Source organism: Podarcis muralis, chromosome 16, assembly GCF_964188315.1.
Source record: "Podarcis muralis chromosome 16, rPodMur119.hap1.1, whole genome shotgun sequence".
NCBI classification, from domain to species: domain Eukaryota; kingdom Metazoa; phylum Chordata; class Lepidosauria; order Squamata; family Lacertidae; genus Podarcis; species Podarcis muralis.
The window spans coordinates 13347501-13374597 of record NC_135670.1 but is presented as its reverse complement, the minus strand read 5'-3'; the positions used below and the strand labels follow the sequence as shown (position 1 = coordinate 13374597).

Sequence of the window (27097 nt, the reverse complement as noted above, 5' to 3'; positions counted from 1 at the left end):
AGTTTCTCTCCAAGGTGGTGGTGGTGGGGGGGAGGAAACTGGGACCAGCAAGCAAAACTGTGATGGCCTGGGAATCCGATTCAGAGAGTGAATCGGAGGAATCCCAGCCTGCACAGGAGTCCCCGCCTCCAGGGCCGGCTGAACTGGGGCAGGGCCTTGATTCTGAGGAGCCTGCACCTGTGCCGGATCCTCAGGAGCAGGCAGCAGGTGAATCCATTCTGGCCCCAGAGGTGGTTGAGGACTCAGTGCCTACAGGTGAGTCTCCCCCTGGGCCCAGTAACCCTTCAGCCTCTCCTGAACTGCAGAGGCTTAGGGCAGAGAGGCGAAGGGAACTGGTTTCTCCCAGCAGGAGTGCTCGCCTTAAGGCCAGGAGAGGCGGGGCTCCTGGGGGCCAGGACTGCCCCTGGCCTCAGAGAAGATAAAGGCCAGTCAGCCCGGTCCCAGGTTGCGGGAGCAACGTCGTCTTTGAAGAGCTGTTTCGGCCAGCATCCAGTCCTGTTCCTTCAGTGTTCCTGTCCTTGCCCGGCTCCTCCCTGTGGACCCCGCTTCGCCTGTGGAGGACTGTCTGCCGACCCTCGACTCAGGTCCTGGACCTCGCCCCACGGTAACCTCCCCCCGGGACCAGCACAAAAACTTTATCATAGGCCCTTCTGATGGGCTGACTTGGAGGAGGCCAAAAGTCACGATGCTTTTTTCCGTCCCCGAAACACAGCCACTTGCAGCCGTTCTACCTGGCTGTCCGAGAGGGAGAGGCAAGAGAACTGCAAGATGGGTTGGATGGGACGCAGCCGGGTTCTCCTTATCTTTTTACTTCTGCCCACCCCTAACAAAGAGAGAGAGAGAGTCAACTTTGAAGACTCCTAGCACAAAGAACCATGGCCCTGTTTTCCTACAATATGGCCAAGGAGGATGGGAGCTGGGGGCCACCAGGTTGCAGAATGGCTGGATCCTGTGCAACAGATTGCATTGTTGCTCTAACTATATTTCTTCTATGGAACCTTCCTAACTTGACATTATGGAAAACTGCTACAGGGAACCAGGCAGAGGGCCTTCTCGGTAGTGGCGCCCACCCTGTGGAACGCCCTCCCATCAGATGTCAAAGAGATAAATAACTACCTGACATTTAGAAAACATCTGAAGGCAGCCCTGTTTAGGGAAGTTTTTAATGTGTGGCATTTTAATGTATTTTTAATCTTTGTTGGAAGCTGCCCAGAGTGGCTGGGGAAACCCAGCCGGATGGGCGGGGTACAAATAATAAATTATTATTATTATTAGGCAGGTTTCTTACCCAAAGCCACTTCCCTCATCTCTCCCTCATTTGCCTATTATTTGGCGGTTGAATTCACTCTAGAGCACCGGTCTTCAACTGATGGGCCAGCACTGGAGCTGAGCGATATATTGGCATTTTGTCTGAAAACAGAATGGTGCTAGCCCAGAGATGGATGGAAGGAATGACCCCGGCTAAAGAAGAATGGCAAACCAAGTTGATGGACTATGCCAAAATGGCAAAATTAACTGGGAAGCTCACAAATCAAGAAGACAAGAACTTAAAAAAAGAGAAAAGAATGGGAAAAGTTTATGGTTTATTTATGAGACCATCGTATTAGCAGGATTTTAATTACACTTGCAAAAGTAATGGAAAGTTTGGAAGGACAAACATCTGGACAAGCATTGATATGCAGTTTGTAAATATTATTATTTGGACCCATGGAAGGGATGGCGTGGTGGAGTCAGGAGATTCAGAGCAATCTTGATATTTGGGTTTCGATTTTTTTTTTAATGTACGTTTACGTATTTATTTTTTAAAAATCAAATAAATAAATAATTGAAAATAAATGAAAACAGTACGGTGCTCAGATCGTGATACTGGTTCCAGACAGTTTGAGCTGGCAATACATTGCGCCAGCTCAAATTGCCTGCGGATGGCAAAGGCGCAGGCAGGCAGGCAAACAGACAGTCGGAGAAAGGTTCTGGGTGAGGGCCTTCTGGGGCTCCATCTCCTTCCTTGTGTGCGCCTTTGAGGAAGCCCCTCCCCCTCTGGCTCACACAAGCTGGAGTGGTGTGGGGGCTCACTCAGCTGAGGGGCGGGAGGCTTCCTGCTGAGCAATTTGAATGAAGTGGGTATTCGTATGGGAGCTTGGGTTTGGTGATGTATCTCAGTTGCTCCTCCCTCCCCTAAGGTGGGGAGGAAGAAGCAGCCAAGATACATTCCAGATATTGTGATATATCAGCATAGAGTGGTATTTAGCTGCAGATATATCACGATGTTGAAAACCAGACATCAGCCAGGACACAGCCTGATCCAAGGTGGGTCCACGTGGCTTGAAAAGGTTGGGTCTGCTAGACCCAATTTGAGTCACACAACTTGAAAACTACACGGCACAGGAAATTTTTATTCGCACCAGTGACTTGGGACATGTGAGATAGCCCAGTACAGTGATTTTAATCTAAATCTGAGATGTAGTAGTTATTTTTTTTAACAATAACAGTGGTTACTCAGACCTTGTTGCTGGTTGCAAAGGTCCTCATAACATTTAATGTTTCAGGGCCCCCAAAATATAGGTCTGTCACTGGCTGAAAGGATGTCTGAATAAAATTTCCAAACTTGCGGTATGTGGCATGTGTTTCATTACCCCTGCACAATGTGGCCTCGCTTCAATTTTCAGAGGCAGAATAGCCCATTTTTTTGCAGAATTCACATTGCAGAATCCTCCATTTCTGGAAGCAGAATTGGGATTGCCTGACCGCAGAACTTTATTTATTTAGCAAGCTTGGCTACTAGGAAATTCTAAGGAAGTCCGACACCCTCCAGGCTTTGTTGCAGAGGCAGAAGCAGATACAAAATGATCCGTAGATTAAAGCTCTGTTGATTGTAGTTGGACATCCCCCTCCCGAATTTATTGCCTGCCTCACTGGGCAGCCCTTCGGTGACGGATGACCATCCCTAGAACTAAGAAGGGGCACAGAATGCAGTGCAGGACCCCCAGCCCCTCGGATAGCCCCAGGAAGTAGCTGAGATGCTCTTGCAAGCTGCAAGTATGGGTGAGCAAGTTCATCTGCAGCAGCTTGTCCAGGATCAGGGCCACTCCATACGGCGCCCAGAGAAGGTAGAAGAGCCAAGTGACGACTGCGGGCGGGTGCCACCCAGCCCTCTCCCACTTCAGCGCCACCTTGGCCAGAGCGACCCCCACTGGGAGGATGTAGAAAACAGCTATCCAGAAGATGATGTGAGTGAGAGACCACCAGAGCAGCTCAGGTGCCTGTCTCAGGGCACATATTGCTTCCCCGTCTTTTCCCGTGCCGTGGATCACGGCTACGGGGATTGCAAGCAGGAAGCCTGTGACCCAGAGAACGAGAGGCAAGAGGCAGCCAGGAAGGGCGGCCTTGGGCTTTGGACACACACAGGCAGCCACCAAGAGCCCCTGGGCAAACTGGCACCCATACTTCATGGCTTGTGCCGTCTGGCAGAGCCCGTTCCCAAAGGTCCAGCCCCAGCTGATCCCCGCTGCGAAAAACGGCAAGATGGTGGCAAAGAGGGCAGTTGACAGCGTTGTGAGAATGAGCCCGGTTTGCTCCCAGAGCCGGAAGCACATGACCAAGGCGATGGCCAGGGCGAGACTGCCGAGGATGCCCAAAGTGCCGGCTACCACCAGGAACGTCGGGATGGCGCCGCCGACCGAGGAGCAAAATGTGCTGTAACACGGCGCAGGGAGAGTGCTGTCAGCGAGCGTGGTGTCTTCGTAGGTATAATAATCGGTCCAGGTGGGCAGCAGGTCTGCAAAGTCAGCAGATTCCAAGACATGGCTTGGGCTCCTGTCCTGCAAAAAGGGCGAGACACAACACAGAGGTTTAGAGAGCACCCTTAACAAAAATAAAATAAGCAGAACTATTTCAGCCAAACGCAAATGCATGGATGATGTCACCAGAAGCAGTTGCACGGGGAAGGTCTGTAGCTGGCTCAGGGGTGGAGCATCTGCTTTGCATATGGAAGGGCCCAAGCTCAATCCCTAATGGCGTCTCTAGGTGGGGGGAGACGCCTACCAGAAGCCCCAGGGAGCTGCTGCCAGTTAGGGTTGGCAATACTGTACCCAGACCAGCGGCTTGACTCAGTGTAAGACAGCTTCCTATGTTCCTTTGCTGCCTCTCCTGAGAGCCGATAAACAGCACAAGCAACACGAAGACCAGCATACTAGATATCACTGCAATTCTTGTTACATAATATACAACAAAAACAAATTGTGTACACTTGTAAATTCTCTAATATATTTGAAATCAAAAGAACACATGTCTCAAACTTTGAAAGTCCGTAGAAGTTTAATGAGTCTATAGTTGAAACACTGTCTACCTGGTTTCTGGTTGCTCCACAGAGACCTCTGGTGTCACATTTTAATAATAATGCATTGTGAACGTTAAAAACCATGAGTGTAGTTCTGCCTCCAGTGTGGTGTGGTGGTTAGAGTGTTGGACTAGGGCCTAGAAGACCAGGGTTCAAACCCCTACTTGGCCATGAAGCTCCCTGGGTGACCTTGGGCCAGTCATTGCTTTTCAGCCTAACCTACCTCACAGGGCTATTCTATTCTATTCTATTCTATTCTATTCTATTCTATTCTATTCTATTCTATTCTATTCTATTATTTGTATACCACCTTTCATCTATAGATCTCTGGGCAGTTCACAACATAAAAATACAAGATAAAAAACACACCACAAAATACATAATAAAATTAAGGACAACAACAAACCAATAACCTCCTCCCATCCCACAAGGGCTTGACATGTCAATCAGCCAAAGGCCTGTTTGAAGAGGAATGTTTTTGCCTGGTGTATAATGAAGGTGCCTGGTGAACCTCCCTGGGGAGAGAATTCCACAACTGAGGAGCCACTGCAGAAAAGGCCCCGTTCTCGTGTTGCCACCCTCCGGACCTCTTGCGAAGGGGGCACACGAAGAAGGACCTCAGAGGATGATTGCAGAGTCTGGGTTGGTAGGGATTAAATGAGATGGGGGGACGGGACGCACCATGTACGCCACCTTGAGCTTTTCGCAGAAATAAGATGGGATAGAATTGCAACCAACCAACCAACCAACAAAATCTTAGTGGTGGCTGGTGCCCATTGGCAGGGTGGGAGGCAGGGTGTCAAAAATTAGGTGGAGGCAGAGCAGAGCCATTCCAATTCCATTGCCTTCTTCCTCCATCTTCCTTCCATGTTCTAGAAAGGCATCATTGAGTCTAAGGAGGAGGAAGCTGGCCAGAAGAGCCTGGTTGGAAAAAAAAGGAAGCAGGCAGGTGGCGGCTGGCCAAGGGAAAACCATGGTTGGTCCCATTTGAACCAGCCTCCACTGCCTGGTCCGCTGCCCGAGCCAAGTGGCTTCCTTTGGCTTTTGGAAAGGATGGCCTTGGGAGCCGCCTTGCTGAAGCAAAGCAGTTCTGGACCTGGTCCCTGCTGGCCTTGGGGGACAACTCAGGGATGCCGCCTTGAGGTCCGCCAAATGAAGTTTGTTTCTTCCTGCAGACCCGTACTTCAAACGCTTCCCTGTTTCTCCAGACTTAAGATAACATAAACATTCGAGGTCAATTTCTGTCTGGAGGATCAGGGAGGGAGAGCCATAAACCACCCTGAGCTGGATTTATTGGCTGTTGGTGGGAAGCTTGGCATTCATTTTTGCTTGTCATATTCACCCAAAGTAATTGCATTTGGGAAGGGACGCCTGCTACCTGGGCTTGAAAGGCAGGGCCACAATTTTCTCTGCTTGTAGCTTTTGACTTAACTTCTCTTTGTTTCCATTCCGAGAAGGATGGGCTTCGCAGCTGAGACCACCTCTTATATCTATCAGGCCCTGGCTAACTGTAGGCTTGTGCAGTGATGTATGGTGCCCCATTGCGACCCGTGGGGCAGAAGGCAGGGAGCCCAACAGGAAGTGGAGCCAGAGCCACTGATAGGTGAAGCCAGAACCAATGGCAGGCAGAGGCAAATAATTCTAGTTATTATCCCCATGTGCTTTGGGGGCACCACACGAAATTGCAGCCCTGAAAAAGATGCTTTTTCGCGGGGTAGGGCGGGGTTACTGCCGTAAAATCGCATGAGATCACAACAACCAAAATGGCCGCCGTTCTCTTGTGATAGAAAATGGGGTGTCCCCTTTTCCCCTCAGTACACCTGCAGGGTATGCAAAGTGCAATACTGAGACTAAGGAGGGGGAGAACATTGGCAGGCAGGAGTGCTCCTTCTTCTGGTGTCAGATAAAGGTCTGGGACCTTCGAGTATAGGGCGGTATAGAAATTAAATAAAAATAAAAATATGAGTTAGCTGCATCTCTTACACAAACTAAGCCTTTGAAAGACTGATCAGGCATTCTTGGATGTAGGGAAGCATTTTGTGGGGAAAGGTGCAGGAAAATAGTTGTGTACACATGTGCGCGTGCACACACGCGCGCGCGCGCACACACACACACACACACACACACACACGGCTTGAAGATCTCAAGGAGCAGTAGATCTATTTGGTCCAAAAAGTCATCACTGAAGGACACACTCAGCTAGCATGTAAATGAGCCTCCCTCCTTCATATTTGCTTTGATAACTTTATGCCTCTCCTGTCAGGCTGCGGCTCTGAATTAATGGAAATTTATTTCCCACCTTAGCCTTTTCTTAAACAAGCAAATTGCCTGGGAGTTCCGTTTGTTGCATACTAGGTGGCCTGGGGAAAGAGGGGAGCAAAGTTTTGGAGACTGGCTCAACTTGCAGAAGGGGTGTGTGTGTGTGAACCCTGGATCAGAGGACCAGGAGGAACAAAGATGGGTGAGCCACATTTCCACACCAGTTTGCAGGTTTTGTTTTAAGTCCCCGTGGAAATCATCAGCATCTAAGTGCAAACTTCTCTGGATGTGGACATTTCTGTATGCAATCTTGCCTAACATACATGTTTGCAAAGCAATTCTCTTTAATGCAATGCATTATTTTCACCAATAGGCTGCCTATTGAACACCTTGCAGTTTCTTTCCCCCCTTTTTTTGGCTGGTGAACTACATTGCAAAATTCAGGCAAGCACAAATTTCAAGGGATGGCTGTGTTTCAGTTTTCAGATTGTTTTGTAAACTCCAGATTAGGAGAAGCCTGCCTTTGGAGGCAAACTGAATCCATTTTCATCTCTAGCAAGTAGCAGGAAATATAAAGTGTGGGCAAAGCAGTTTGTCAGCTGGCTAACCTTTGACAAAATGGATGCTTTAGTTGAGATTCCTGCCCTCCCTGGGCCTCAAATGGACCCATTTCACTACACCAAGGAACTTTCCTAAAGGGTCCCAGTGCAATTTAGGTCCACCTACGTAAATCACCAAAAAAGAGAAAACACCAATTGGTGGCTGGTTCCCTTTAGGACTGATAGAACAGGAGGCAGGAAGCCCGACAGGAAGTGGAACCAGGGTAAATGGCAGGCAAATCTAGGGATGGCCTGTCCCATTTCGCTGCCTGAGGTGAGGTGGAGAGAGGCTGTGTCCTCTGCTGAAGCCTTGCTCGCTGTGGTTGTGTGGCGGCGGCTGGCGGTGAGATCTCACCAGAAGCTGCAGCATGGGATTCCACCCAAGATGGCTGCTTCAGTCCACCTCATGGGCTGCCCAGCCCTCAGCAGAACCAACTCATTTCCGTTTGGTCCCCATTCTCCTCCCTGCTCATTTGTACAAAGGCAAGACTGAGATCAAGGAAGGGGAGGAAGCTGACAGGATTGGGATGGGTATTCCCTGGGTTGGCCCAGATCCAGTATTTTCCAGTTCTTTAACACCCACCCCCCCCGCGGCTAAGCTAAAATTGCCGCCCCCCCCCATCTTCTGGCAAGTGAATTCCTTATGTTATGTGTTTGGACACCTACAAGACACACAGCTTCAGGAGGAAAGGCCTCCTCTAATCACAGAATCCACACCAGACTCTCCAGGAACAAAACAAATTATTTCTGTTTTGACGGTAATTAACAGTCGAGAACAATGGCCTGGCAGGACCAGTCTCCCCTGTGACTCCACAATGCAAACAAACTCAGAGATTGTCCTAGGAAGGCTGCCAATTTTGCCCTGTCTGGACTTGCGTTCTCATGAAAACACTTTCCATTGGGGGGGTGGGAGAGAGAGAGAGAGACGTCCAGCACATGCCAGTTGCATTAACGCAGGAACTGGGTTCATTGTTTCAGAGGCTGTTGCCACCTTTATCTTCTTTTAAGCATTTAGACTCTTTCTTTTGACCGTACTAACACCCTTTGTGCAACCCAAGGGCAGTTTCCAACAGGCAAATAGAGGGGGAAAATAAATAAAATAAAAGCAGCAGAATCCTTTAAAACAGGCATCCCCAACCTGCGGCCATCCAGATGTTTTGGCCTACAACTCCCATGATCCCTAGCTAACAGGACCAGTGGTCAGGGATGATGGGAATTGTAGTCCAAAACATATGGAGGGCTGAAGGTTGGGGGGTGCCTGCTTTAAAACATACCGTATTTTTTGCTCTATAAGACTCACTTTTCCCTCCTAAAAAGTAAGGGGAAATGTGTGTGTGTCTTATGGAGCGGATGCAGGATGCGCAGCTATCCCAGAAGCCAGAACAGCAGCGATCCCTCTTGCTGTTCTGGCTTCTGAGATTCAGAATTATTTTTTTCTTGTTTTCCTCCTCCAAAAACTAGGTGCGTCTTGTGGTCTGGTGCGTCTTATAGAGCAAAAAATACAGTACATAGCAACAAGTCACCAAACAACGGTGGTTATTACTGCTACTAGAGGCAGCGGTCGGGTCTCTTTTCCTCAAAACACCCTGCTGGAAAAGGTTTGTCCTAACAGGCCACCTGAAAGTATAAACAGATGAAGCCAGAGAGGGCGCTCCAAATATGAGGAGCCACCACTGAGAAGGCCCTTTCCCGGGCCTCTGGGCTACACTCCTCAAACTGAGGAAGGACCATCAGGAGGACCTATCTTCTGGCATTAGAGCACAGGCAGCTCAACTCAGTGTGGAATAACATTTCCTTCTTTGGCTTAAAATGTCTAAGAAAGCACCTTGAATTTGGCCCAGAAAACAACCGGCAACCAGTTTAGCTGCTTTAAGAGATTTAGCAACACAGGGCAGGACAATTATTTGGAGTACCTTGAGCTATTGCCGGGGTGGGATTGCAGAGAATAAGAGACAGGAAGATGTTCCACCAGCTCAAGCGCGAGGAGAAGAGTCGGGGGATGTATTTCAGGGTCTGGTAGTGCTCGGGGGCTCTATGCAATTAGGGGAGGGAAGTTTTGGCAGAGCGGATGGAGACAGCGATCAGCTATTTAAAAGCGTGTCCAAGAGGAGAGGAATAGTTCTGTTGATGTGTGAAGTGAAATGTAGTTATCTTTGGATAATGGAAAGGTATTTCTCTCCGTGTTCCCAAGTTCAGGGTCTGGCAGTTCTGTTATCATCCCTGGATGAAAGCACACCTTTTTTTGCATTTCATAACAACTGGAATATAAACATGTGTTTCTTGCTTGCGAAGCACTGTGTATGAGACTTCTGTTTTAAAAACTGATCCACGTATCCATTTTTATTTTTAGAACGTTGCTTAAAAACAACAACGGAAGCAGAAGACGACAGTAGGTCAGTACTATTTGCACATCGCAAATACAATACAATACAGTAATGGGCATTTGAATTTAGGAATTCCAAATTTTGTGAATTCTGACGTGGGCTGGCCTGATTTGCATCTCTTGGACAAATGTGTGGATCAGAATGAAATTACTTTTTGGATTTCATAATTGTCTGGATTTTGTGATGCAGTTCTTGGTTCACCCAAACATAGCAGAATGCAGTACTGGGGCTGGAGAACAACACAAATTGAGGGGTGATTTTACCCTTCCCAAGTCAACCCACAATATCAATAGAGCATCTGGGTCATATTTGGCCCCCCACAAAGCCTTGTATCACTCTTCACTTTTCTGTCCCCTGTCTCTCTATGCTTCCCTATGTCTCTGAGTTTCTCTACTCTAGGTCCATGGGGCTTTCATGAAGTGAGGCTGTCTTGAATGCTGCCTGTGGAGCCTGGAATTTTCTGGATTTGTTTATTTATTTTACTAAAGCAGAGCAGTGGAGAGTAGTTGTTTTAAGTTGAATACTTCATTTAACTTTTAAAAAACCAATATGCTGCTCTACTTGAAGCCATCGCCACCATCATTGTAGAGCTCTTCAGCATCCTGCAGGCAGCATTCAAGACAGCGTCACCTTGAAAGCTGAGCTGGGCAATGGATTTTGGAGTTTTAGTTGACCTAAGAAAGTCACTGCCCTAACTTGGATTATTGGGAAGAGTTACCGTAGTTTTCCATGTATAACACAATGTTTTGTTTTTTTTATAAAATAATGTTAAAAATTGGGGGTCATCTTATACATGGATAGTGCAGAAGAGGGAGGGACGATTGGTTGCAGCCGCGAGCAGGAGATTGTCAGCGGCGATTGGGCGAGTGATTGGTGGCTGTGACAAGGGCTGCTGTTGATTGGCTGCCGCTGCACCAATTGGGCGGGCGATTGGTGGCTTCGGTGATGCGTGTGATTGGCAGCATTGGTCTGGCGGGTGAGCTATTTTTGGCAATCTGCTCAAAAGAGCTCAACAACTCTGGGCAATCTCCTTCCATTTTCTTAATTTGGAGTCCCCCAAAATAGGGGCCATCTTATACATGGGGGTGTGCTATACACGGAAAAATACGGTAATCCCTTTTTAACCTCATCTACTTCAAGGCTCCTGAACCTATTTGCCTGCAATTTGGCTGGAGTAATCCACTGGGGAGCGGAGCTCCTGTACCTGCAAATTTCATCTGCTTATACCAAAAGAAAGAAAGCATAGATAGTGAGGAACATAGAATTTATATTATAAATTATATAGATATAATATAATATTATATTCTATATTATATATTATATAGAGAGTGATTCGGAACTTAAATCACAGATCAAGGAGAAAAAAGAGTGCCTCAGAAATAGATTGAATTTTTTTATTATTTAAAAACACAGATTCAAGGCAAATCTTAGGCCCTTGCACACCCCTAGTAAATACATATTTTGTAATACTCATTTTCATGCATTTTTTTAAAAAAATCTAACAAATGCAGAAATGGAACAGGATTGACTTAATATATAAGACATGAAATTGACATGGAGCACATGGTAGGCTGCTGTTATTTTCCTCATATGACAGGTGTGGTGAGGGGGAGAACTGAGGTTTGACCAAGGCTACCTTCTGGGTGCTTGGCAGAGACAAGATTCAAACTAAAACACTCCTAGATTAGGGATTCCCAAATAAACCAACAAGAGATTCATTCACAGAGTGGACTCCGCTACACAGGTCAATTACCGTATTTTTTGCACCATAACACTCACTTTTTTCCTCCTAGAAAGTAAGTGGAAATGTCTGTGCGTGTTATGGAGTGAATGCCTACAGATGGTGGGGGGATCTGCTGCAGTCGTGAGCAGAGGATCCATGGTTCCTCTTCCCTCCTCTATGGCTCGCTTTGAAACAGCAAAGCGGGAGAAGAGCCGCTGAGTGGGGAGGAGAGAGGGACAGGGAGCCTGCTTGCTTTAAAGGAGCAAAGCGGGAGAGGAGAGGAGCCTTCTCCTCTTTTACCCCTCTTCTGCATTAGCAGCATCCTTCTCCACACACCCCTCGCGTGCTCCTTGTCCCTTGAGCGCTTTTCCTTCCCTCCCCACCTAAAACATGGTTACAAAGCACGGATCCACATGGATCCTCAGGGTTTTTGCACTGGGTCACCCCAAATTCACCATCAGATCACATAGCATGTCCATGGCTACAGCTTGCACCAAAAAAATCACGCACCCACTGTTGCCTGGGGCCGCAGTGGTGCAAAAATGTGGTTGCAAAGCATGGATCCACAAGGATCCTCAGGATTTTTGCATTGGGCTACCCCAAACTCACCATCAGATCACATGTCTGTGGCCACAGCATGAACCACAAAAATCATACATCCACTGTTTCGTTATAATATTTTTTTTCTTGTTTTCCTCCTCTAAAAACTATGTGCGTGTTATGGTTGGGTGCGTGTTATAGAGCGAAAAATACGGGTATAACATTATAAATGTGTTATAAAAATGTGACACCAGATGGCGCTGTAGAGCAGCGATCCGAAGTCAATGGTAAATTGCACTGGGAGCTATATTTTTTCATAGCGGTTCTTTTCATAGCAGTTTTTAAAAAATATCTGTGTAGATCCAGCCTCAGTCTGTGAATTTGTGGTAGTAGATGGGAGATAGCACACCTATCAGATTAAATATTCATAATGATTTTTAATTGCATTTTCATTGCTTCTTCCATTTCTTGTACTTTATTGTGTTACAGTTTGAATCCACACTGAAATGTAAACAAAAAATAGTTATAGTTAACTAAACCTTTACTTGGAGTAGACCCATTGGAAATTAATAGATCTACATTAGCCATAGTTATTCATTTCAGTGGGTCTACTCTGAGTAAACATTAGTTGACTATAGCCTAAAAGGAGCAATAAAATACTATTATAAATCACCCAGCACAGTCCATTACAATTGCTACAATGGGCAGATAAACCATTAAGTGGTCCTCTAAGACCCTCGGTAATTTTCAAGTGGTCGCGGGGCGGGGGGAGTTTGGAAACCCTTGCGCTAGATCATTCTCTTACAGTGCAAATTACACATGTCTCTTGAGATTAGTGGCTACAGGCTTGCAGCCTTAGCCTTTGTGCTTCTTTCTCTTTTTAAATAGTATGCTTTAGAAAGTGCTCAACCCTATTAAGTCAGAGCTGAACAAAGCAGAATGCATTTTTTCCCTCATTGCTAATACACAGTTTTCCTCTCTAAAGAGACTCTGGTGATCAGAGACTGGAGGTTTCCAGACAAACTGAAGGCCTGTTATTTCTAATTTGTAGAAATTAAGCGCTGATTTAGGTCTGCATACTGGTTGCTGAATGAAAATGGTTTCATTTATATTCCCCCCCAATCGCCTCAGCGTGTGAAGAGTGGCTATTTTATAAATATAATAATCTTCCTTCCTGCACCCTTGGGATCTCCTTCCTAGTGTGAACGAAGATGGAACAATTTTTCACTAGGTCTCCTGAGATTCAGATAAGATTGCAGGGTTGAATTGGAATGAGATGCCTAGCTGGTCTCATCCAACTCTTCCTCAACCAGACTTTGGTTAAATCTAGCCTAAGTCTTTCTTTCTTTCTTTCTTTCTTTCTTTCTTTCTTTCTTTCTTTCTTTCTTTCTTTCTTTCTTTCTTTCTTTCTCTTTCTTTCTTTCTTTCTTTCTTTCTTTCTTTCTTTCTTTCTTTCTTTCTTCTTTCTTTCTTTCTTTCTTTCTCTCTCTCTCCCTTTCTCTCTCTCTTTCCTTCCTTCCTTCCTTCCTTCCTTCCTTCCTTCCTTCCTTCCTTCCCCTCCCTCCCTTCCTTTCCCTCCCCCTCCCTCCCTCCTTCCTTCCTTCCTTCCTTCCTTCCTTCCTTCCTTCCTTCCTTCCTTTCAACATACAAATGCAAGATTTTCTTCCCCCGCCAGATGCAGATGAGAAGCCCTGAGTGCAACATCAGCTCTCTCCCCACTGCTGATTGTCAGAAACTGCCATTCAGAGACGTATTGCCTTCGACACAGGACAGAGCGCATGGCCATCATGACGGGTTGATAGCTGAATACTCCATGGGTTTTATCTAACCCTTACCCACCCAAGTTCATGGCTATTGCTGCCTCTTATGGGAGCAGATTCCATACTTGAACTATTCACTGTGTGAAGTAGTATTTTCTTTGGTCTGTCTTGGATAGCTCAGTTGGTTAGAACGTGGTGCTGATAACACCAAGGTTGCAGGTTTGAGCCCCGTACGGGATAACTGCATATTCCGGCATTGCAGTGGGTTGGATTAGATGGTACAGTGTCTATGATTCTATGTAATGTCTACAGTTCCTGAATTCTCGAGCTGCGGAAAAGGAAGAAAACATCTTGTCCGTGCTCTCTTCCCACACCTCTTGTGTTCTCCCCTCCAGCTCGCCTTTTCTTCTGTGCTAAAAAGCCCAATATGTTGTAACTTGCCTTCATCCAACCCCTTGATTATTTATCTTGCTCTTTTCTGAACCTTGCCCCCATCTCCACAGCATACTTTTCGACCTGTACAGAGTATTCCATGTGTGGCGTCACCATAGATTTGTACAAAGGCATTGTGATATTGGCAGCTTAATTTTCAATTTCTTTCCTAATGATCCCTTGCATGGAATTCGCCTTTCCCCCCCACAGCTGCTGCACAGCCAACACCTTCATCAAGTACTGCGTCCAGTTCTGGACACCGCAGTTTAAGAAAATATTGACAAGCTGGAGCGTGTGCAGAGGAGGGCGGAAGGGTCTGGAAGCCAAGCCTTATGAGGAATGGTTGAGGGAGTTGGGTATATTTAGCCTGGAGAAGAGAAGACTGAGAGGTGGTACAATAGCCACCTTCAAATAGCTAAAAGCCTGTCACATGGAAGATGGGTGCAAGCTTGTTTTCTGCTGCTCCAGAGGGTAGGATCTGAATCAACGGATTCAAATTCCAAGAAAGTAGATTCTGACTAAACATCGGGAAGAACTTTCTGAGGGTAAGAGCTGTTCAACAGTAAAATGGACTCCCTCAGATGGTTGGGGTTTTTAAAGAAGAGGTTGGATAGCCATCTGCAAGGGCCCAGCTCTGAGGGCCTTCTGGTGGTTCCTCACTGCGAGAAGTGAGGTTACAGGGAGCCAGGTAGAGGGCCTTCTTGGTAGTGGCACCCGCCCTGTGGAACGCCCTTCCATTGGCTGTCACGGAAATAAACAACTATTTGACTTTTAGAAGACATCTGAAGGCAGCCCTGTTTAGGGAAGTTTTAAATGTTTGATGTCTTATCATGTTTTAATATTCTATTGGGAGTTGCTCAGAGTGGCTGGGGAAACCCAGCCAGATGGGCGGGGTATAAATAATAAATTTAATAATAATAATAATAATAATAATAATAATAATAATAATAATAATAATTTTTATTTAGCTGTGGTTCTTGCATTGCAAGAAGTTGAGCTAGATGACCCTTGTGAATTCTATGATTGTGAGCTGTCCAGTATTGACCCTCAAGGGTCAGTGCCAGTTCAGACCCCATGAGTGCATATGTAAAACTAGGGAGTGATTGACGGATCGACTGCTCATCTGAAAGCAGCACATTTTCTTATGGGTGCTGAGAGTTGTTAGGAGCCATTGGTTCCCCCCACAGAGTGAAAATTCCAGGAGTGGTGCAACAATTGCTCCGTCTCCCCAGGGAACTCTGCATGCTGTAGTCCTGTGAGGGGAATGTGGGTGGGGTCCCTTCAGGACCCTCAGCACCCTTTACGAAGTACAGTTCCCATGATTCTTTCTTCTTTAAATAGTATAACCAGGCTTACACTGTATACAGTGGTACCTCAGGTTAAGAACTTAATTCTTTCCGGAGGTCCGTTCTTAACCTGAGGTACCACTTTAGCTAATAGGGCCTCCCGCTGCCGCTGCCACGCTATTTCTGTTCTCATCCTGAAGCAAAGTTCTTAACCCAAGGTACTATTTCTGGGTTAGCGGAGTCTGTAACCTGAAGCATCTGTAACCTGAAGCGTCTGTAACCCGAGGTACCACTGTAATAGAGATGAGGCTTCTGTCACATACTGGCAGATTCAGGTTGCCAGAGTTAAAGTGGATTTGGCTCTGAACAAATCCACTTTCTCCAAAGACCAGACTCCTTGCAATAAGGAAATTCACTGGGAAGGTGTGGCATAGTGATTGTGTGATGATACGACGTTGCATAACTTCCCCACAGGCAAATGCTCCGACGTCATCTAATCTCCCGGGCAAATAAATCAGGATGAATGCTCAATAAACAGGTCGCCAGGAAGCGCTCTTCCTCTTTCTTCCTTTGCACCCCCAATTCCTACTCCTTCCTTCCTTCCCTCTGATTTTATGCATTCGAAACATTGCAAACTCCCATCTTTTCATTTTTGAAAAGATTTCAAGCTGGCTTCCAAAGGATTTCAAAGGGTGGGATCGTTGAAAGAAAGTACAATGGCTAAATTGCAAACTCAATAAAATCAGTGAAATACAGAGCACGGCATAAAGCCAGGAGGCATGTTGTAATAAAGACTCAGAAGCAGCCCTGGAGCAATTAGACCAGCAAGTGAGCCTGGCTCATTCTAGACCAAAGATCAACACTATTCCTGTGTGCTGTTTTGCACAGCGACCAGTCAGGTGCCCCCCCAGGGAAGCCCATGAGCAACAGGCCTCCCCCGCCAGTAATTGGAGGTAAACTTCCTCTGAAGATGGAGGAAGAGAGAGGAAGAGAGAGGAAGGCCATCACTCAACTGCTTTGCATGCAGAAGGTCTCTGTTCAGTCCCAAGTGGCATCTCCAGGTAGGGCCGGGAGACGCTCTCTGTCTGAAACCCTGGAGAGCTGCTGCCAGTCAGTGCAGGCAGTACTGAGGTAAAGGGACCCCTGACCATTAGGTCCAGTCGTGGACAACTTGGGGGTTGCAGCTTTATTGGCCGAGGGAGCCGGCGTACAGCTTCCGGGTCATGTGGCCAGCATGACTAAGCCACTTCTGGCAAACCAGAGCAGCGCACTGAAATGCCGTTTGCCTTCCCGCCAGAGTGGTACCTATTTATCTACTTGCACTTTGACATGCTTTCGAACTGCTAGGTTGGCAGGAGCAGGGACCGAGCAACGGGAGCTCACCCCATCATGGGGATTTGAACCGCCGACCTCCTGGTCGGCAAGTCCTAGGCTCTGTGGTTTAACCCACAGCGCCACCCGCGTCCCTATAGTACTGAGGTAGCTGGACCAATAGTCTGACTCCATGTAAGGCATCTCCCTATGTTCCTATGTTTCTATCTTGTACTTAGAAAACATTGATAGACTTATTCTCTGAGAATTTGTCTAGCAAATCTCCTTTTCCCCTATAGGCTGATGACTGCTATAGCTCCGTTGGTTAGACTAAGCCTGGTGCTGATAACCACAAGGTCACAGGTTCGATTCCCATAAGGGACAGCTAGATATTCCTGCGTCGCAGGGGGTTGGACTAGATGACCCTCAGGGTCCCTTCCAACTCTTATGATTCTATGGTTCTATGAGTCTATGAATAGCACGCCTTATAACAACAAATTTCGCAAGTAGATTATGCAGCGTGTCAAAGACTTTCCAGGGGGTTGGGCTAGATGACCCTTGGGCTCCCTCCCAATGCTACAGTTCTGCGATCCTCGAGACAAAAACCCGAACCCTGCCAGAGCAGCCCAGACATTGTACCCAAAGTGGCTTTACTTGCAAATTTAGCTGCAGAAATTAAGGAGAGTGTCGTCAAGAGCAATGCAGTTTGCTGCCTTGAACGATGTCGTATAACAGGGTCATTTTCTATATTGATATTTCAGTGTTTATGGATTGATTGCTCAGCCTCTTTCTCTGGCTTTCTTGTTAGTTTATATAAATATTGTTATTTCCAGAGCAGGGGGTGGGGGGGTGGGGGCTCAGCAAGACGTTTTCCCTCCTTCCATCTTTCTCTCTCATGGCACGTAAAAGATCCTCTTAAAACCCAATTTAAAAGCACTAAATCACCCAATATACTACAATCTTGAACAAATATATCTGCTTTATACTGAGTCTGCTTTGCACTGACGGTGGCTTCTGCTGTGGAGAGGGAAGTGAGGGGCAGGCGGGGCTTGTCAACCTGTCAATCAAGGAGAAGGAAAACTCCGTAGCTAAACCTCTGCTGCCTTGTGGCTACGTTCATTCGGGAGAGTAAACCGTGAATAAAAATCTGTACCTGCTGCCTTGTGGGTCATCTTTGGGGGAAGAATAGGCTAAGGAGCAAGCCCTACACAAACATGGAGTCTGCCTCCTTCTGGCAACTCCTGCAGCCAAGCTGGTGTCAAACATATTGCTCTGCTTTCCCTTGGACCACATTAGCAAGGAAAGAGGGGGGGGGTCATCTTGTCATATGGGCAGCCCAGGATGTTCATGCACACTGCCCAGACTTGCACCCCTGAGAGGTTACATCAGTGCTGCTAACACAGCAAAAACAACACAGGAGGCAGCTGTTACGAGTTACCGGTCTCTGCAGCCACAGCAGGTGCTGCGATTCTCCAGCGGTTTGACTTAGCACGCAAAGGCGCACTCCACTGTACGTTTCCGAGCACAATTCAAAGTGTTGGTGCTGACCTTTAAAGCCCTAAATGGCCTCGGCCCAGTATAGCTGAAGGAGCGTCTCCACCCCCATCGTTCTGCCCGGACACTGAGGTCCAGCGCCGAGGGCCTTCTGACGGTTCCCTCACTGCGAGAAGCCAAGTTACAGGGAACCAGGCAGAGGGCCTTCTCGGTAGTGGCACCCGCCCTGTGGAACACCCTCCCACCAGATGTCAAAGAGAAGAACAAATACCAGACTTTCAGAAGACATCTGAAGGCAGGCCTGATTAGGGAAGCTTTTAATGTTTAACAGACCACTGTATTTTAATACTTTGATGGAAGCAACCCAGGGTGGCTGGGGAGACCCAGCCAGATGGGCAGGGTATAAATATATTATTATTATTATTATTATTATTATTATTATTATTATTATCATCATCATCATCATCATCATCATTATTATTATTATCCCTTGAGACAGACTGATGCCAACAGCAACCCTGAGTCCCATCCCTGGCCCCACTCTCTCCAGCATGGTGCTGCCTGTTCTGATTGGCAGAGGCAGCTAACGGGGGCCTGATTTCATTGGATCCTTTATCTGTCAGTTGAACGTGTCCTCGAACTCTGAGGACACCTCTTGCTTTTCTTCTACACAGGATAGAGAGGGGTGTGGAGGTGCATATTGAACCTAACCTACTTTACCGAGGTGGAAATTACCATTTTCCCTGCCCTCTTTCGCTTCCATCTCCAGCCACCACTGGGAAGGTTGCCCAGAAAGACCCTCAAGCTGGGGAAAAAGTTTTCCACCCTGTCCCAGAATAACATTACCCCCTGCCTCAAATAGGAAGGCCATTTCAGCCTCTCTTTTTCTGATGACCTCTCACCCACCCCAAATTCAAGCCCGAAACTCCTCTCTTTTTCTTTAGAACCTTTCAGTTCAGCATTAGTAGGAAGACCCTGAAATGGTACTGTCAGTGCAGGGCTTAAGGTTGGACGTCTAGGACCCCAGACACAGCAGAACAGAAGGCCACATTTTTGATGTGACTGAAATCAGACTCAGTCCCATTTAATGGTCTTATCAGTGGACCCCCCATTTAAAGGGGAATGGTTCTAGAGTCTAGACTTCCATAAGAGCGACAACAGGGAAACACTGGCCTGCGAGCACTCCAGTAGGAGAACAGCCCTTACCAAAGGTGTCATTGACTTTGAAGATGCTCAGGATGAAAGGGAGAAATGTGCTAAGAGAAAGGCATGCTTGGCAAACCCTCACCATGATCAACTCCTGCCCAGAAACCTACCGTATGTCCCCACTGTGGAAGGATGTATGGATCCAGAATTGGCCTCCACAGTCACTTATGGACTCACTCTTAAAACCGTGTTTATGGAAGACAATATTACTTGGCTACGAGTGATCACAGAAGAAAAAGGAGGAGGAGGAGGAGGAGGAGGAGGAGAAGAAGAAGAAGAAGAAGAAGAAGAAGAAGAAGGGCAGCACTGAGATGCAGGACTCACCATATTCACACAATTGCCCATGGTTGTGATGTAGATCCAGGCTGTGTCTTGCGAGGGCGATGCTGTTGTTGACCCGACTGCCTGCGAGAGGCGAGTGAATGTTCTTATAAGATAAGGAAGGTGGAAAGAAAAACAAGAAATGTGTGCTCATCTTCTCCTTTCCTCAGCAGGAGGAAGCAAAGGACTTTTCATGCCGGGAACTTTGAAAGCTGGAGACAGTTGCCAGGGTGTAAATAATGGGGAAGTGATGGTGGGAAATGAGGATGTGGACATCCTGACATGAGCCCTATGGGGGAGTCAGGGCTGGCGACCTTTGGAACTGGCAGGGCGGATGAAAGGAAGGCCTGTGAGAGAGGTGGAGCCATAATCAGTGACAGGCAGAGGCAACCAAGTCTAGGTTTGTCCCCCATCCTTCTCTTCCTCCCTTCTGAGTTCTGCAAGGGGCAACACTGAGGAGGAGGCAGGTTGACCGGCAGGACCACCCCCTGGGATTATTGCAAGTAAGAAGATAGGCAGGTGGGGGGCGGTTGGTGACTGACCCATTCTCTGTAATGGACCACCCTAGAGTGAACTGGTGTCACTGGAACACTTTTGTATGAATTTGCCAGCATTTCGAATGAAGGCCTTTTGTGGAATATTTTTTTTAAAAAATACTACAGTCAAATGAAACTGCGGGCAGGATTAGAGATAAGAGCAACAGAAGGAAAATGATAGAATAACTGTAACAGAGAAGCTTTTGGTAATAGACACAGATATAAAGGTTTAAGTAGGAGTGGGGGTGGGAAGTCAATTTATGAAACAATGTCACTATTTGAGGTGAAGATTATTGTGAAAACGGTTGAATAATTTAATAAAAAAATTATACTACAAAAAAAGAAAGAATTTGCCGGCATCTTGATTTCCTCCTTGTCCTGTAACCTCAGATCGCTTGGGAGGTTTTATGCATAGCTGAGGAAACCGTCGCCACTCCTTCTGGTGAAACAACGATCGTGAGATCATAGCAGGTCTGCCAGGCTTGGGCCAGCCACGCTCCTGAACGGGGTTGGGAGCAGGAACAGTTTACACCAGCGTAATTTACCGCCCCCCTCCTCCCCGGTGTAAATTATGCCGGGATAGTTCTGCCTGTATTTAATTTAGACAGTGTCTAGGACAATATTAGGAACCATTAGTTTAAGATAAACAGATGAAAGCTTTAAATAAAAAATCAGATTGGAGATGTCTGAAAATCCCCAGGTCACGGTGGGTTTAAATCATGCGCGCGGTTCAGAGGTAATTGGCTGTGTTGCAAATCCCTCCTAGACTCAGCCTCCGAAGGGGCACCTTTCTGCTGGCGAATTCCTCCGCCGTTTAGTAATTACTGAGGATCTGAATTATTCAGCAATAATTATGTATAACAAACGAAGTTTCACACGCTTTAATTACAGCGGGGAAGCGCCTGTGCCGGCGCGCGTGTGTTTGGGTGTGCGTGTGTGCACGCTAAATTATTCACCACTTATCATCTCCACGAGCGACTATTAAGACGGATTACTCCTGGGACAAACCAACCTGTTTGGAATGTGTTGAATTATTGATCCCGACCGATTTACCTCTATTGGAGGAGTGACAACATATATATCTGCCCATCTTGTTTCCCCCCTCCCTTTCCTTTCCCCGCCCCCCCTTTCCAGTAAGAAGAAATCCGCATAAGAAGACCCTCTGCAAATAAGCAAACATAATATGTAACCTCTTTTGCCACGACACAGATGCGTGGAGACCAAACAAAACCGCACCCCATCAAAAATTAAGCCTTGCAAGGAAAGTGTTAGGTATGCAAAGTGTTGTTGCTGGAAATTAACGAAAAATAAGGGGAACAACAATTTCTGTGTCACTCCTAGAGATAGCAGTTCTCAGCATGATCTATTCCAGGGTGCAGAAGCAGAAGATCTTTTCAGGGCCAGACTTGCTGGGTCTGTGTGTGGCTGCAAATCCCTGAAAAGCCAGTGGCAGACTTTTCAGCCTCCGGGTCCTGGACTGACTCCACCCACCTTGACTGGACCTAGGATCAAAGATCATAGAGTTGGAAGGGACCCCCATGGACCTGAGAAAATATTGTAGCCAAATGAAATGGCAGGCAGGACTTGAAATGTAAGTGAATGCACGAGAATGATAAAGGAATCCAATGTAGGGTACATGTTTTAGAGAAATATTCCATTTATGACAGGAGATAAATGATTTGAATTATAAGCATCATGGAAATAAGGATGAGACTTCAGGTACTGGATTGAAATTGAATGGAATTGGTTAAATTGTTTGAAAACGAACAAAAATTTATGGGGGGTGAAAAAGACATGTGTTGAAACTATCCTACTGCACAAGGGCAAAAATTCCATTCATTGCTCCACCCACTTTTGCTTCCGGCTTCACCAGGCCCTGGCATGTGGCCCTCGGAAAGTTGACCCGGAGACAAAGTGGCCCTCGGGCAGGAAACGTTCTCTCCACCCCACCACCCGCCCCCCGCCGCTGTTGTACCAAATGGATCCTTCTCCTTGTTACAAGACTATTCTTAGGTACTGTGTCCAAGCCAGGTGTGAGAGCTAATTGCTCAACTTCCTTTCATTGTGCATGCAAAATATATTTGGATTTCTTCATTAAAAAAGCTGAAAGAAAAGTGTTAAAGCTAATACTGGCTTCGAAACTCTCCGGGGTTAAAGCGTGCGCATCTTTCTGCTAACACAGCCACCATTGCATGCGTGCAGCCTCCTCCTATTTCAGGTGTGTTTGGGGCAAAAGCTTCTGCACATCTGGAACACAGAAGCCTTAAGGGAGGCTCTGCCAAAACAGCTGGCCCTCTGCCCAGCTCTGAGTTAGGGCCTGGGCTGCCGTGTACGTCGGCCACTAGGTGGCAGAATGGAGCCACCGTTACGCAGAGGCACTCCCTGTACTGTGTATGTATATAATTCGCCGTCCGTGTAGTTAATGCCTTGGAAATTTGGGTCAGCTCTCTTTGTCTTTCGTTCTCTACTTAACGCAAGAAAACAAAGCAGCAACCATCTACATACCGCCACCTGCGCATCCCTGACATCTTTAGCCCCCAGTTTCTTAGAGTCACAGGATCTTGAGATTCTTCCTTCCCTGTTTCGTTCAGGTGGCCTTGAAGCCTGGACTTATTTAATTACCAATCCCCACCCCCGTCTACTAATAACAGAAGCCGTCATAATTAGGAGGTATAAATATTCTGTGTGGGCTGTTCTGTTCTGCAGCCACATTATGAAAACCCTGTACAGTTCTGATTGCCCAATCTCCCCCCAAAATTAAAAATAAGTACCATAACATGAAGCTGGAATGGATGCGGAAGAGGACGGTTTCAGGCAGCCCAAGGGATGGAGAAACACCTTCCCCAGAAGGAACAGCTGGAGTGTTTTGGGCTTCTTGTGATCAAAGGCAAAGGTTTATGGGCAGCTTCCTATTGGGGAAGGAGAAAAAGGAGAATGGAATAGATAGGGCACCCTGTGGGCCAAACGGCAACATTTTGTTGCAGTTTTTTTAAAAGAATAAAATAAAATAAAAGCTAGAATTCAGAAAAAGCTAGAGGAGAGACTCATTTGATATGCCAAGGAAAGAGAGCATACTGTATCTTTATGTTGCTTTATTTATAAAAGTATTTATAATCACCCTCTCATAAAATGTCAGGGCTGTGCAGAGCAATATAAAAAAATATTTTAGCAAAAAAAGAAAGCAAGCATTAAAAGCAGTACAGAACAATCCTCCCAGTGACTGGCTGCTCAAGGAAAAAACAACAACAACTGCATAGGTCTGTATTCGTATAACAAAAGCTGCCAAGAGACTTCTAGTTGAAGCCAGTTGGGTCTTTGTAACATGGGGAACGACTAGCAGTGTTCCTCTGAATCAGCGGTTCTCAACATGTGGGTCCCCAGATGTTGTTGGACTACAACTCCCATCATCCTTGACCACTGATCATGCTGGCTAGGAATGATGGGAGTTGTAGTCCAACAACATCTGGGGACCCACAGGTTGAGAAACACTGGAATGATCTCAGTGACCAGGCTGGGATGTAAGGACCCTCAAGTGGTCTTTAGGGTATCCAAGGTGTTGACCTGGTAGCATTTGGGCAGCAGGTGTTGATGTTTTAGCATGAGTGTCACATGTTGTCATCCAGTCTAGCTGCTGCATTCTGCCCCAGCTGGAGTTTTCAGACCTGGTTGGAAGGTGTGGTGAATTTATGGAACTCGCTGCCACTAGCTGTGTTGCAAGTAGATTGTTTGAAGAAGGAAAGAGCCTGTCAGATCTATGGAGGAGGATGCCAGGTCTATCACGGGCTCCTGTGTATCTGAACTGAACAGGAACCTACGTGTGGCCATTCAGCTTCTGCTTCAAATCCTCTGGCAAAGGAGATTTTCACCGGCAGCTGGGGCAGTCTGTTTCACTGACAAGCTGCTCATACTGTCATAGAATCATAGAATCATAGAGTTGGAATAGACCACAAGGGCCATCGAGTCCAACCCCCTGTCAAGCAGGAAACACCATCAGAGCACTCCTGACATATGGTTGTCAAGCCTCTGCTTAAAGACCTCCAAAGAAGGAGACTCCACCACACTCCTTGGCAGCAAATTCCACTGTCGAACAGCTCTTACTGTCAGGAAGTTTAGGTGGAATCTTCTTTCTTGTAGTTTGGATCCATTGCTCCGTGTCCGCTTCTCTGGAGCAGCAGAAAACAACCTTTCTCCCTCCTCTATGTGACATCCTTTTATATATTTGAACATGGCTATCATATCACCCCTTAACCTCCTCTTCTCCAGGCTAAACATGCCCAGCTCCCTTAGCCGTTCCTCATAAGGCATCGTTTCCAGGCCTTTGACCATTTTGGTTGCCCTCCTCTGGACACCTTCCAGTTTGTCAGTGTCCTTCTTGAACTGTGGTGCCCAGAACTGGACACAGTACTCCAGGTGAGGTCTGACCAGAGCAGAATACAGTGGCACTATGACTTCCCTTGATCTAGATGCTATACTCCTATTGATGCAGCCCAGAATTGCATTGGCTTTTTTAGCTGCCACATCACACTGTTGGCTCATGTCAAGTCACACTGTTGGCTTCATGTCAAGTCTGTCAGGAACATCCTCTTAAGGTTGAGTGAAAACCCCCCTTTCCTGCAATTGGGATTCATTGGTCTGGGTCCGACCCTAAAGGGCGGCAGAAAACAATGTCACTCCATCATCTTTGTGACAGCCCTTCAAATATTTAATGGTGGTTATTATGTCATCTCTCAGGATAAACCAACCCAACTCCCTTAGACTTTCTTTCAAGGCAGCCTTCAACCTTTGTTCAGAAAACCGTGGGTTGGCAGGCAATCAGATTTTAAAGATAATAATAATTAGGGCTGTTCCAAGACATTTTGGTACCTGAGGCAAACCACAACATGGCGTCTCTCGCCCCCCCCCCCTTCCAGGGAAGAAGCGGTGAGTGAAGATCTAGATCAGGAACGGGGGTGGGAATAAAGATCTACAATGGGAACAAAGGGCTTAGTGAAGATCTGCATAGGGAACTTGGGGACAGGGGAATCAAATCACCATTACCTGACAGCTGAACTGGGAATCAGAGACTGTTGCGGGAGAAAAGGGTCTGTTCTGAATCATGTCAGGTGGATGCAGAGCCCAGGAGACCACATAGGGCAGCCTCCCATTTCCTCCCTAGAGGTGAGAGGAGACCAGCAGTGCTTCACATTCACCAAGAGGCCACTGTAGAGGTGGCAGTGCCAAAGAGGCATGCTGCCAAGGAGGCAGTGCCAAGAAATGTACAGCAACCATCGCAACTACAGTGGCAATGGGAGCGGGCGATGCAATTTTTGGAGGCCACATTTGTTGCCCCTGTGGATCCTGCCGCCTGAGGCTGTTGCCTCGCTTTGCATCATGGGTGGGCTAGCCTTGACGACAGCAACAACAACAACAACAGTCTGACTCCCCCCTCTCCAGAAAACTTTACGTGTTATATCATTTGATCTGCTTCTCAAAACTGCAAATCAACTCGGGTGCTTTGGCAGAAAGGTTGCACTGAATTAATGGATGTTGTTCCTGGCCCTCCAGACCCCATTTGGCCTGATCCAGCATGGGTCTTCTTATGTTCCTCTTCACCCAGGTATCTGATGGAATTTAAGAAGCTTTCAGGCAGCTTGCAACCCTATGTAGCGACTCCCTTGTGCTGGGCAACTAATACATTAAATCCATCCATCAGGAATGCTGCTGACATGTCCCCGTCCCGTAAGAGCAAACAAGCTGCTGTGTTTGGTCAAGATCATGGGTAGGCAAACTAAGGCCCGGGGGCCAGATCAGGCCCAATTGCCTTCTAAATCCAGCCCATGGATGGTCCGGAAATCAGTGTGTTTTTGCATGACTAGAATGTGTTCTTTTATTCAAAATGCATCTCTGGGTTGTTTGTGGGGCATAGGAATTCGTTAATCCCCCCCCCCCCCAAATATAGTCTGGCCCCCCACAAGGTCTGAGGCACAGTGGACCGGCCCCCTGCTGAAAATGTTTGCTGACCCCTGGTCAAGATCAAAGGTCCACCTACCCCAGTGTCCTGTTTCCAACTGCGGCTAGGTTGATGTCTCTGGAAAACCCCACAACCAAGTCCACCATATGGTCCTTGCACACGGCCTATTCTCCAGCACAGTGGCATAGCACCGGAGGGAGGCGCAGGGGTGGTCGCCCCAGGCGCAAAATTGTTAGGGGCACAAAATGTCAATACAGCTGCACGCTTCCGTTGCTGGGCTCTGTTGAAAACATCTTCGCCGTGCGAACCAGGAAGTGACCTCTCCAGACAATGGAGCGACTCTTCTTATCTCTGCGGCTATGATCTGGGTGAGGAGGACTCCATTAGGCAGCTGAACGCACATGCATATTCTGTCTGTTTCCCTCCCTCTGTGTGGCCCCGGGGGCTGGCAACCCTTGCTACGCCCCTGCTCTCGTATCTGGTATTTAGCTATCATGTTGACTGCCCTTGAACATGGAAGCTCTATCTAGTTGTTGCGGCCATCATCACAGCTGCTGTGTCTCTCTCCTCAGCCCCTCCTGCAACCTGCGTTGGTACAATCCAGCATGCTGCCCCCTCCTTCTGTATCAGGTGGAGGCTGGTCCTTCCCAAGTCAAGGTGAGGGGGATGTGTGTGTGGTACATGCAAACTGTGTGAATATCTCTGCATTTCTATAGCAACTGAGCCTTCGCGCTCTTTGAAGAGGCAACTTAAAGTTGTGTTTCTCTCCACCCTCCTGTCGGGTTGATGGCCACAATTGGGAATATATCACTGCGATCATGGACGGTAATTAGCCCATTTGTCTTTGCGGCCAGCTTCCTCCCTGCTCCCCCCAGCAGCAGCCGTGCTGCGATATTATCCATACTATGGATCGGCTTCCTGGTTAAGAGGACGATGCTCAGCGATTATAAGGGTAAGGAC

At 47.1% G+C, this 27097-nt stretch overlaps 1 protein-coding gene across 2 annotated transcripts; it reads right to left on the bottom strand.

The window, feature by feature from the left end:
* Positions 1-1563: 1563 nt before the first annotated feature.
* ACKR1 (atypical chemokine receptor 1 (Duffy blood group)) lies at positions 1564-19971 on the bottom strand. 2 transcript variants are annotated; one of them, XM_028710568.2, is made up of 2 exons: positions 19655-19971; positions 1564-3818 (listed from the first exon to the last, which is right to left on the bottom strand). In XM_028710568.2, exons 1-2 carry the CDS (start codon positions 19673-19675, stop codon positions 2910-2912), a joined length of 930 nt encoding a protein of 309 aa, XP_028566401.2. In that variant the 5' UTR covers positions 19676-19971; the 3' UTR covers positions 1564-2909. The 2 variants fall into 2 exon arrangements, with proteins under 2 accessions (XP_028566401.2, XP_028566404.2); XM_028710571.2 differs by lacking the exon at positions 19655-19971 and adding an exon at positions 7550-7648.
* Between the last annotated feature and the right edge of the window lie 7126 nt (positions 19972-27097).

Bases quoted from the DNA above. Each gene is read 5' to 3' on its own strand.
- ACKR1 (XM_028710568.2), bottom strand. From the start codon at position 19,675: ATGGGCAATTGTGTGAATATG. The intron at 3,819-19,654 runs GTGAGTCCTGCA...CCCTTTTTGCAG, and splicing joins TGGGCAATTGTGTGAATATG to GACAGGAGCCCAAGCCATGT.